At 38.5% G+C, this 12,387-nt stretch overlaps 1 protein-coding gene across 1 annotated transcript in view; it reads left to right on the forward strand.

Moving 5' to 3' along the window:
• Positions 1-12,387, forward strand: part of si:ch211-186j3.6 (neural-cadherin) — a 265,014-nt gene that overhangs the window by 220,903 nt on the left and 31,724 nt on the right. The window contains exons 24-28 of the mRNA XM_017458309.3: positions 1,476-1,603; positions 3,629-3,756; positions 5,253-5,376; positions 7,955-8,135; positions 8,577-8,743. Coding sequence (XP_017313798.1) covers positions 1,476-1,603; positions 3,629-3,756; positions 5,253-5,376; positions 7,955-8,135; positions 8,577-8,743 — 728 coding nt within the window. The remainder of the gene's footprint in view (positions 1-1,475; positions 1,604-3,628; positions 3,757-5,252; positions 5,377-7,954; positions 8,136-8,576; positions 8,744-12,387) is intronic.

A 12,387-nucleotide genomic window follows, 5' to 3' on the forward strand; every position in this document is an offset into this window, starting at 1 on the left:
AACTTAATTATGAATCTTGTATGGTAGCACTACTTCTATTGTTCTCCACTTGACATATCGCTTTGCTTATATTTCCTCACTTGTAAGACGCTTTGAATAAAAGCATTTGCTAAATGAATAAATGTAAATGTAAATGTATACCATCTGCTATACTGGATGAAACATACCATATTTGCATGGATAATTTATTTATTTTTGTTTATTTTTATTATTATTATTTTGAATATAACCCCTATATCTGGAACCATGAATAATTAGAGAAATGAATGTGTCATGTTTGGTGCTAGGTTATAGGTCTTTTGTTGCCAATGAGTACCTGAAGTTTTGGGGGATTATTGGCTCCAGTCTTGTTTTCAGTGAGTAAATCTAAGATATAGTTTAGAAACTTTTAGAAAGTCGATCAAGAAACATACTAACTGATGTATATTTTTAAATGTATTCATTTAGTTTTTGCTAATATAATAGTTTAAGTGGTTTCAGTTTTATGCAGTTTTTAAAATGTTAAACCAAAAGGTCAGTTAATCAACACCTGCAATAACACTGTCAATGAGTAAAATTATGAACACAATGAACACCAAAAATAAAAACAACTTAATTAACATGTTCGTGATTTAATAGCACATTTTATTATTTACACATGGAGACCAGAGTTCATTAAGTTTAAGAACATTTAAGAAAATTGTTTACTTTAATTTTTGCTAATTTTCTGTCCACTTATTCATAGTCAAGGATTGAATAATCATTACTGAATGCAGGTGTATTTAAATAACATATAAACAAACATGATTTAATATGCATAAACTTAGTTTATAACACAGTGCTGTTGAATTCATTATAATACATTCTGTTTTCCAACAAAGCAAAGTCTTCAGGAAAGAGGGCTTTGCAGTTTCTTAGTAACATGACAGGTTGCATTTTTTTGTCTTATTATGTTCAAGAGAGAGAAAAAGACAGGCTTGTGAGGGGTTAATGTTTCTGTTTGTTATAACATCAATGATAATAGGAACAAGCTTGTTTTGTGGACTTTCCACAAGATTCTAGTGCTGGAGTGCTGGTAAGTTGCTGTAGAATGTGTATATATATATATATATATATATATATATATATATATATATATATATATATATATATATATATATATATATAGAGAGAGAGAGAGAGAGAGAGAGAGAGAGAGAGAGACAGAGAGAGAGAGATAATAATAAAACACTTAATCAATTGTGTGGTGGTATTGGCGTCACTCCAGCCTAGCGTTGAATATGTTCTTAAAGCAGAATGCCTCATCATGTTTTATTTCTTACTATTACTGTTGTTGTTGTTTTACCATTATTTATAGTTGATCAATTCTGATGTTTGTGTATTGTTAATGTTAACTAATGCAGTAAATAATTTTAGTTAATGGAACCTTAATGTAATGGTCAACACAATTTTTTTTTCTTCCTCTCTATTTCTGTCTTCCTCTGTGTCTCTCTCAGAGCTGATCGACGGTACTCCCACCCTGAAGATAAACCACGGCTCGGGCACTCTAGTCCTGCAGTTGCCGGGCAACGTGAATGTGGCGGACAGACGGTGGCACAGACTGGATGTGAGGAGCAATAGCAAGGTGGGCATGTGTAGGTGGCATCAGGACCTCTACCAAGCCCTGCGTCCCAAGGGGACTTTCATGCTTTACCTAGTCTGAACTTTTTACTCCTCCCTTTTGTTCCATTCCAGCACAGCACTCTTTTGCTAATATGTGTATATTGTACTCTGTATGCATGAATTTTATTCTCAGGAACAGTGACAGAGAGATTGAGATGGTGACTAAAGGAGACACTGATCAGCCATAACATTAAAACCACCTGCCTAATATTGTGTAGGTCCTCCTTTTTTTACCAAAACAGCTCTAACCGGTCAAGGCTGCTGAAGGTGTGCTGAGATATCTGGCACTAAGATCTTAGCAGCAGATCTTGTAAGTTGCAAGGTAGGGCCTCCATGGTTCAGACTTTTGTCCAGGACATCACACAGATGCTTGATCGGATTGAGATCTATGGTAATTTGGATGTCAAGTTAACCCCTTGAGCTCTTTATGTTCCTTAAACCCTTTCTGAACAATTTTTGCAGTGTGTCAGGGTGCATTATTCTGCTACCATGGCCACTACCATTATGGAATACAATTGCCATGAAGGTGTGTACTTGGGTCTTGGCATTGATGTGAATGTTACTTTGACTCATACCACCTACCTAAACATTGTTTCAAACCATGGTTTCCCATCAGAACATTGCCCAGAGCAATACTGCCTCTGTCGGCTTGCCTTCTTCCCATTATCACCTTCCTGGTACCATCTCGTGCCCAGGTAGCACACACACTCAGCCATCCAGGTGATGTAATAGTGAGAAGATGTATCAGACCAGGCCAAATTCTTCCGTTGCTCCATGGTCCAGTTCTGATACTCACGTGCCTATTGTGGTTGCTTTTGGTGGTGGACATGGATCAGCATGGGCACTCTGACCAGTCTGCAGCTACACAGTCCCATACGCAGCAAGCTGCGATGCTCTGTGTTCTGACAACTTTCTGTCATAGCCAGCATGAACTTTTTCAGCAATTTCGGCTACAGTAGCTCTTCTCTGGGGTCGGACAAGACGGTCTAGCCTTTGCTGTACATCAGTGAGCCTTGGGTGCCCATGACCCTATCGTCGGTTCACTAGGTGTCCTTCCTTGGACCACTTTTGGTGGGTACTAACCACTGCATACCGGGAACACCCCCACAAGTCCTGCCATTTTGAAGATAATCTGACCCAGTCGTCTTGCCATCACAATTTGGCCCTTGTCAAAGTTGGTCAGGTCCTTACCCGTGCCTATTTTTCCTGCTTCCAACACATCAACTTCGAGAACTGGCTGTTCACTTGCTGCCTAATATATCCAAATCCTTGACAGGTGCCACTGTAATGTGATAATCAATGTTATTCGCTTCACCTGTCAGTAGTTTTAATGTTATGTTTGATCAGTGTATATAATGTATAACACCTGTGGATGGAGATGGCAAAGTCTGAATGAACCTTTTTCCAATGTATCCTTCTCCATTCAGTAATATTTCAATATGAAAGAGAAGCGCCCCAGGGTCAGTTCCAAATTCGAATTTATAGTGCTCAGTTTATATCAAAAACACTGTGTGAGCATGCCACTGGCTGTTTGAGAATATTGCAGTTCACTGCTCATATCTATTTGACATGCATTTAGTTTAATTGTATTGTAGCTGATAGAACTTGACAGGTATTGTATTTGCAAGTGTAAATGTGAATTGCTTAACATGTCTAATTGCATTTTTAAAGCTGTACATGAGGTGAGAATGAAGAGAAGCCTGGTATAGATTCCGTGTCAGTTTGAGTGTGTATAACCTGTAGTTATAGTCATGAGTCTGTAGTGTAAAGTCTTCACTGAAGAGCAGCCTGATGGAAAGAGAAAGAGCCCATGGTGAAGTGGAAATTGAAACTTTACACTTAAGCTTCAGCTGGCTTCTGTGATTCAACGTATATGTCTGTGTGTGTGTGTGTGTGTGTGCGTGTGTCTCTGTGTGTGTGTGTGTGTGTGTGTGTGTGTGTGTGTGTGTGTGTGTGTGTGTGTGTATGGCTGTTCTGTCTCTTTCAGGATGTACGCTTCACATTAGACCGCTGTGCTGGAGCCACAGTTATGGAGATGGAGGGTGTAGGCAGCTGGCTGACCACAGAGGACCACACTTCCTGTGAGGTGTTGGGAGTCACACCAAACCTGGACAGGTTAAACTTTTAATTGCGTTTACATTTTCACAACTATTACAAAGCTTTACATTTTCACTAGTAGTAGAAGTAGTGTAGTAGTAGTAGTAGTAGTAGAAATAGTGTAGTAGTAGTAGTAGTAGTGATAGTAGAAGCAGCAGTAGTACCAGTAGTAATGATAGTATAGTATTGATAGTAGAATTCATAATAGTAGTGATAGTAGTAGTAGTGATGGTAGAAGTAGTAGTAGTAGTGATAGTAGAAGTAGCAGCAGTAGTAGTAGTGATGGTAGAAGCAGCAGTAGTACCAGTAGTAGTGATAGTAGTAGTAGTGATAGTATAGTATTTATAGTAGAAGGAGCAGCAGCAGCAGTAGTAGTAGTAATAGTAGTGATGATAGTAATAATACTACTAGTACTAGTAATACTAGTAGCAGCAGCAGTAGTCGTATTAGCAAATATACTCTCAAAAAGGGGTCCTTAAAGATTCTTAAAAGGGTTGTACTGTGTACTGTTTAATGTAGGTGGGATTGGTGATAAAAAATGAAGATCCTAGAAGAAAGAGAGTTAGCACATCGTTTGTGTGATCACTATTTAATGAGGTGAAATTCATTGCTCTGAGGAGCTAATTCCTTTGTTCTGTGTGTGTGTCTTTTCCCTTTCATTGGCTTTTTCATCAGGCAAACTGTACTCAGTAGTACTTTAGTCTGACCACCCCTGGTTTGCGATAGACTAAATGTTACAGATGTTGAAAAGGAAAACTCTCATAGCAGTTTTTAAATTAAACTTCTGTGTATGCTTTACGGAAGTTCATTTTCTTATTGCCAACAGACGCCACATTTAAATAAAGACAGGAGCAGATTTCTGTTTGTTTGTTTGTTTAGAAATGACAATATTTTCTCCCAGTTTGGTCATTCCCACCACTACCTAGCTCTCCCCAATCACACAACAGCTACTAAACAGGGAGTGTGAAGGCTAGGAAGTGCTCCCTCCAAGGCATGTTAAGCTAACCCCTCATTGATTTTTAAAAATGTAGTCCAGACCACATCACTGGCAGCTGAACACTCAGAAGAAAGTGCTAACTGCTTTCAAAACCTCTTGAAAGCATAAGCTCATAGACACCCACAATTTCTTAAAATGGCAGTGACTTGTATTTGTTTGATCTCTGTGTTGTCGTGACTCTGGTGCTTTACTCAAGGGCATGAAGCAGACTGATCTAGCTTTTGCCTCAGCTGAAGTATCACTGTGTATCAGTGATTACTGGTGTGATGTGGCTAATCAATAAAGTATTTAATGTTTCCTTGTCAAGTATTGATGTGGTAGTGTATTGATTTTCTGATAATCACATTAGAGATTAGGGTTAAAAGGTTGAGCAATTGATGGAGTACATCAGTACATGTGAACTGGCTCTCAGTAGTATCCAAGCTGCACAATACTCTTTTGCAAGAGTGTTAATGTACACTGAATGAGCAGTTCATTAACTTGCACAAAGGTAAAAGTAGCTTGGATCTGTGCACAGGCATCTGAATGGGATGCAGGTGCTACAGCTAGGTGGAGTGAACGAGAACGTGCCCTACATCTACCCCCAACTCCAGCACAAACACTTCACTGGATGCATCAGCAACCTCGTCGTCGACAGCAAGGTAACAATTCCAGCAAAACACCACTACTTGTGATCAAAAATTGAAAACGCAAAACGAGCTCCAATTGGATTTACAAGGTAGGAATTAGAATAAAAAGCTGTTGGGCCTCAGATTATGGGTATCTATCTTTCTATGGGTTTACAAGCATTTATGATCAAATGATTGTTTGTTTCATTAAAACAAATTACACAGGGCATAATAACAGTCCAAATGAATGCACACTTTAAATGCCCAGTTCAGCCATGAAACTCTGTCTGAGCACTGATTGGCTCCCAACAGCCTATCAGCCACGCTTCTCTGCCCAAGTAACTCTTTATAATCCCTGCCAACTTGCCGCCTAACGCCTGTGCACGCTACTAAATTTCGTATCCTACCCTCCTCCTCCCCAGCACCACCATCTAGATCTCCTACTTCCGTACCCTTTGCAGCAGCAGCATGCTTCTCTGCTTTCTATGTCTGTCCATGACTATCAGAGCAATTATTCGTACTTGCTCAGCAGCAGCAGCAGCAGTATGCTTCACTCCTTTCTATGTCTGTCCATGACTATCAGAGCAAGCATTCGTACTCGCTCAGCAGCAGCAGCAGCAGCAGCAGCAGCATAGCAGATCTAGTCCGCCAGACCAAACCTATTTAAATTCCTCCCCCATCTATAAAAGCTCACAATTTCTCTCCAAGAGTTGTCATGGCTGAACTGATTAAAACTTATGCACATCATTTAGTGTGAACAACCATGTTGTTGTTAATAATGGGAACTATTTAAATAAAATTTAGCTAACATAACACAAGGCTGTTTTCTCTAACTTGTTATTATTGGTATACACACCATTTCTTAGCATCTGTTACTTATTTGTGATGAAGCAGTATACAGAGAGACAGAGGGCTGTTTTGGAAAAGCTTTAGAAGTGTTTAAAAATCACATTGGGTTTGCTGAAGCATGACACGGGTTAAAGAATGTGAGGTTTAGGAGACAGGACAATGCATTTCATTGAGCTAATCATTCTGATTCATCTTTTCCATTTTATATTTTCCATTTCATGTCATTTTCCCTCTCCCTATCTCTGTTTCTAATCTGTCTACTGCAGTCATTTGGTGGATTTCCCATCACATTGCACGTAAAGATAATTGCACAATAGTAATAGTATATAAATATGTTACACTAATAAAAACACTGCACTTAAATCTAAAGTGATCCTCCTTCAGTGTGGACTTGAAGAGAACTCAATGTTCTTTTGTCCTTTTATTGAATACAGTACATTCCAGGCCTGTTTATATGTATGGAGCTCTGATCTCACTGGGGTCATTTGCACTGCATAATGGTGAGCTCATAAACAAAATTAAAGGCACTCCTTCTTCCACTTAATGTTCCATTTGGCTTCTTAAATCACTTTAAATACTTCTTATTGTTGCTCATTGTGTGAGGACTCGGGGGACAGTTAGGGAACGTCTTCACCTCTGCAATTCATTTATTGTGGTGTTTTTTGTTTTTTTTGGATCAGAGGAACCAGAGGAACCTTTTAAGGTTCCATTTCATTTTTTTCATTTTCATGTTTTGAGGAAATTATAGATTTTAGGTTTGCTTTTACCAGAGGCACCTTTTCAGGAACAATAGGAACCTGTTGAGGAAATTAATGACTTTAGGCATGATTTTACAATCCAGAAAAATTTCAAGGAAATTAGGGACATTAGACGTATTTTTACACTGAGGAACTTTTCAGGAAATCAGGAACCTTTTCAGGAAATTCAGGACTTTAGATGTGTTTTTACCAGAGGAACTGTTTCACAAACCCAGAAACCTTTTGAAGACTTTAAAGATTTAGGCCTTTATTTTTATTTATTTATTTATTTATTTATACATACCAGAGGAACCTTTTTAGGAACCTAGAAACTTTTTTCAGGAAATTGGATATTTTAGGTTGGTTTTTACCAGAGGAAATTTTTCAGGAACTGCAAAACCCAGAAATTAGGGACTTCACGCTTGTTTTCACTAGAACCCAGAAACCTTTTGAGGAAATTACAGATGTTATGTGTTTTATTTTATTTATTTATTTTTTTGCCAGATAAACGTTTTCAGGAACCAATGAATGTTTGCAGAAACCAAGGAACTGTAGTGCATTTCTACAAGAGGAAGCTGATATGTGTATAACCTGGGTGGAATTTCTGGAATCTTTATGCTTCCAGCTTCAGAACATTTTATTTAGTATGCTACTATACTGAATGTGATGTGTTGGCAAGTTAGAAAAACAGTCGCTGGAAAAATACAACTGTATACATGGCAAATTGTTATAAAGTTACTGCTCATTACTTTAGCATACACAAATGTGATTACAACAAGCATTTTGTTATCAGTTGCTATCAGTGGCAAGTTTAAAGGCTTACTGTTTTTTAAAGGTTTACTGTATTTTACTATATGCTGAAATGTCTTAGCCGTTCACTTTGTACAATGTCTGTTATTTTAGATAAAGCTCTTGGTTTATACTCTTGGCCATCCCACACACACATACACCCACACACACACACACACACACACACACACACACACACACACGCACACACAGTTATGTACGTTCCTTTTCCTCAGGTATATGATCTGAGTTCTCCAGCTGATTCCTCCGGGAGCTCTCCTGGCTGCTCGATGACGGACAGGAGTTGCATGAACATGGGCTTCCCCTCATGTGGCACCAGGGGTCGTTGCCATGGCGAATGGGGTTCCTTTAGCTGCCAGTGCATAGCTGGGTACAGCGGGCATCAGTGTGAACAGGGTAAGTCAAAGCAAAATCCACTTACACCAGTGCAACTTAAAATCCATCAGTTTGGGATGATTAGAGGTCAGCTGCGGGCGACATTAGTGAATGGAGGTGTAAAAAAGAGGAAGTGTGAGTATAAGTATGAAAAGCTTTTTGTTTTTTTTCTTAGGGAGTGAAAGCAGGGCCTTTCAATGGCAGTAATGTGTAGGAGGAGAACATGTTAGCAGCCAATGTTGGTTTGGCAGAAACAGAAATCAGAAGCATTCTGAAGTGTTATGAACTGTACAGTAGGTTGTGTTTATGTAACACCCAGGGAACATCCTGTCAGGAAACAACACACACCGTTTGTGGGTTCTGATTTCTGTACCCTCCTCAGGTGCATAGTCATTAACAGTCTGTGTGTGTGTGTGTGTGTGTGTGTGTGTGTGTGTGTGTGTGTGTGTGTGTAAATGACAGAGCTTCCTGAGTATTCCTTTGATGGTAGGAGCTATGTGCATTATCAGCTCTCTGGGCCGCTCCAAGCCAGACACACACAGGTGCAGGTTCTGATCCGAACTCGCAAACACAGCAGCTCCATCCTCAGCCTGCTCTCTTCAGCACAGAATGAATACATCCGACTTGAGGTGAGGCATCTCTCTCTATCTCACGCTCTCTCTCTCTCTCTCTCTCTCTCTCTCTCTCTCTCTCTCTCTCTCTCTCTCCCCCCCTCACTCTGCCCCTTGCATGGTGCCAGTGCAGATTCCAGTGAACCAGTAAATCTTTTCTAAGACCTGGCCCACTTTATCGGTTTAAGAGATGATATATTACATAAACAGATGTAGGAGTTTCCTAGAAGAGCACACGGAATGAGAAAAACAACTTTGGAAGTGTATAATTAAATAACTTCAGACTTTTTATGAAAATATTTTACCGTCCAAGGCTAAAAAATGTGATGTACAATAATTTATTTATTCATTTAATAAAAGTGCGATATTATTTTTTTTAAATGATTATTATGGTTGTCATACCCCAGAAAATGGTGGGTTCTACCTGTCTTTTAATCTCTTGTTCATTACAGATTTTAATAATCCAGATTTTACTAAAGCTGCGTTGTTTATTATTGAAAGCACCATTACAAATAAAAATCAAACTGAACTGAATTGAATGGTAGCTTCTCTGATGTTAGGATTCTAGGCCAACCGCAATGAGTTGATTGATTTTTTAGCAACCTTGAACTGGTGTTGTGCTGAAATTTCCCTGTTCTCCACATGAACACCACATGAGAACATTTATTTGAAAGAAAATTATCTAAACAAAATGTATCTAAACAAATGTAATGCCAGAGTTTTACATGCTATCATATTACGTATTTCCTCCAAGGTCAGTACATAGTATAAATTCTGTGATACAAACAGATACAGTATGATGAACAGTATTTGTATTTGTATCATAACTGATTTCTGTGTACTGGTAGGTAGGAATATATTCACAGCTCCTGCTTGAATTTTTGTTTTGCTCTCTATATTTAACTATTCCAGTTTCAATCGTGAGATGGGAGTCTCGTGATACAAATTCTTTTTTTTTTTTTCCTTTTTTTTTTTTTTTTTTTTTTTTTAACAAAAGGTCACAGTCATTTTATAAGCCTTCAGCATATAAAACTGTAACATGGCCAACATAGAAATTCCCAGAATGTTTTCAGATAAGCCTTCAGGTAAAAGGAATGAAGATTTTGGAACAAACTGTCTCTTTTGCTGTGCAAAAATGAGAAAGGTTTTGACATTATCTTGTCAGTAGGAAAAGGTTATCAATCTCTCTCTCTCTCTCTCTTTCTCTCTGTCGCTATGTCTTTCAAACACAACCTACACTATGTCTTTATTTCCCTCTCTTTCTCTCTGACACTTACTTACCCTCACTCTGGGTGTGTCCAAAATGTAAAAAGAAAAAATAAATGCTGCCTTGGTTTTATTCAGAGTCAGGAAAGCATTGAGTCATTTTCAAAGTAAATGTTTGCACTGACTTCTGTCATTTGGCTGATTCTGAAGGCGTGCAGAATGTACAGGATGCTTCATTATCCTATATACAGTATACAGCATATATCCCATAATACTGTGGGTCAGCCAGCCTGTAAAAAACTGGAACAGAATATACAAATAAATAAACAACAAAGCAAAAAAATATATAAGAAAAGAAGAACATTAGCTAAGGAGAGTTGAAGGCTGAAAATGTACACGGAAAACACTTTCATTCACACAGCAATGGATAGTGTGCATTGTAATCACAAAAACCACCCAAGCATGAAGAATACAGCGCCAACGCTCAATAAATGGTTAGATAATTATGTAAATGTAAAATTTTAAAACATTTTGTGTATTGCACACAGCGTTTATCTTGTCTTTTTGTTTGTTGGTACAAATATCCAGAACACATCGCATTTCTCCAGCTCTGTTCTAGCATGCTAGATAACATATGAGACATTACTAGTTATTAGAGACATTAGTCTTAGTGAATATTTTCCATTGTTCTTTGGTTTCTTGGTGAAAGAGGCACTAATTTACCATAAGTGACTAAAATCAATGTGTAGTTTGAGGCAGACGTCTTTTCCTGCACATTTTACTGAAGCCCTGACCTGCTTGGTGGGTTCAAAAATGTTGAAATGAAATATTGCTGGCATTAGATGCATTAGTTTGAGAAGTTATTTCGATGAGTACTTTTAGTTGAGTAAAGAATTTGGGAATTCTGCTTGGGAAACACCTTTGCTTATTAGATACTGTAGGAAACAAGGCATTTATTTGTTCATTTCTCTCTCTCTCTCTCTCTCTCTCTCTCTCTCTCTCTCTCTCTCTCTCTCTCTCTCTCTCTCTGAAACCGTTTCCTGTGCTTTCTCTTATTTTGAACAATATACCTTCCTTTCCCTCACACACTACCTCTGTATCTTCATCTATCTATTTATCTCTTGCACATACACACACGTCTCCCTGATATTGTGTCCACCATATTTATTATTGGGTGGGGACTTGTTCTTGTCTCCAGCTGTGCACAGCTTGTTGTTTTCTTTTCCTCTTTCTTTTAGTTTGTTCTCATGTATATTTTATCCAATTCTGTGTATGTTTCTCTGCTATTTTTCCCTCTATTGGCAGCATGAGTGACATTGAGGCAGCTTGTATCGTACAAGGCTAGATGGTGTTGTTTTTTTTGTTGTGTGTGTCATACTTTTTTCCTTAAATACCCGCTGCTAACGTTAATGTAGTGTTTGAGTAGCAGTAATTGGCGAGACTTAAAGATTATTAGTTCCCTGTGTGTGCTGCAGCACAGCCCATCTGCTAGTTTCTTCAAACGTTGTCACCACAGTGGTGTAATGTTGGAGTGGTGCGTTTGTCTGTAATCACAGGGGCATTAATATGCCTTTGCCTGATAGACACTTAAAATATATGCTATTCTGAGGCTTGTGTGATTTGTGAGATTTTTGTTTTATCCAACACCTGCCTGAGGATGAGACATTTAAATCACTGATGAGTGCTTTATCTGTGTAGCTTTGTTCATCTTGCTCTCTCTCTCTCTCTCTCTCTCTCTCTCTCTCTCTCTGACTAATATATATCTGCATTTATTTATTTAAAGCATTTATTATAATATAATATAATTATCTATAATGTAATAGTCTTTCTAGCAATCTGTGAGATATCATATATTCTCTCCTGTGGCAGGCTAATGTGACTCATTTGAAGCCTCATGGCTCCACGTCCCGTCTATTTTATTAAGCTTCGATCCTAAAAAAATGATTCTGCACTCATCTCCCATGCAGAGCTAGGTTTCTCCCCTGCTGTTTTCTTGTCAATTACCCCAGCAACAGTGCTAATTTATGTGATGCAATGCTGCCTATTTAGCATTCACTTTTTCTATTGGATTATCACCAACGAGGCTCCGCAAGTATTTCCAGCAAGGTAGCCTTATATTATCATCTCCGCATCAAGATGAGAGGAAGCGACAAGCAAAACAGGCTACTGTGTTCTGAAAGTGGCGTGTATAATTAAACAGTTTGGACTCAGCCTCCAGACTGGGAAACAAATTGCCACATGGTTGTGCATACAAGCCCAAGAAAGTCTTGTATGTTGTTGTTAATTGGGGTTTGGTTGTGACAGTTGAGGTGCATGATTAGACAGAAAAAAAATGCATGATGCCTACTGGATAGTCTTTCAGTCCTTTCAGATAACAAGCAGGAAATGTGATGCGTAAGAGCAAAACAAAACTCATCAGATCTAAGATTTTGAAAACCCGTCCGGCTCTGAGGTTC

This window comes from Ictalurus punctatus, chromosome 27 (assembly GCF_001660625.3).
Source record: "Ictalurus punctatus breed USDA103 chromosome 27, Coco_2.0, whole genome shotgun sequence".
Taxonomy (NCBI): Eukaryota; Metazoa; Chordata; class Actinopteri; order Siluriformes; family Ictaluridae; genus Ictalurus; species Ictalurus punctatus.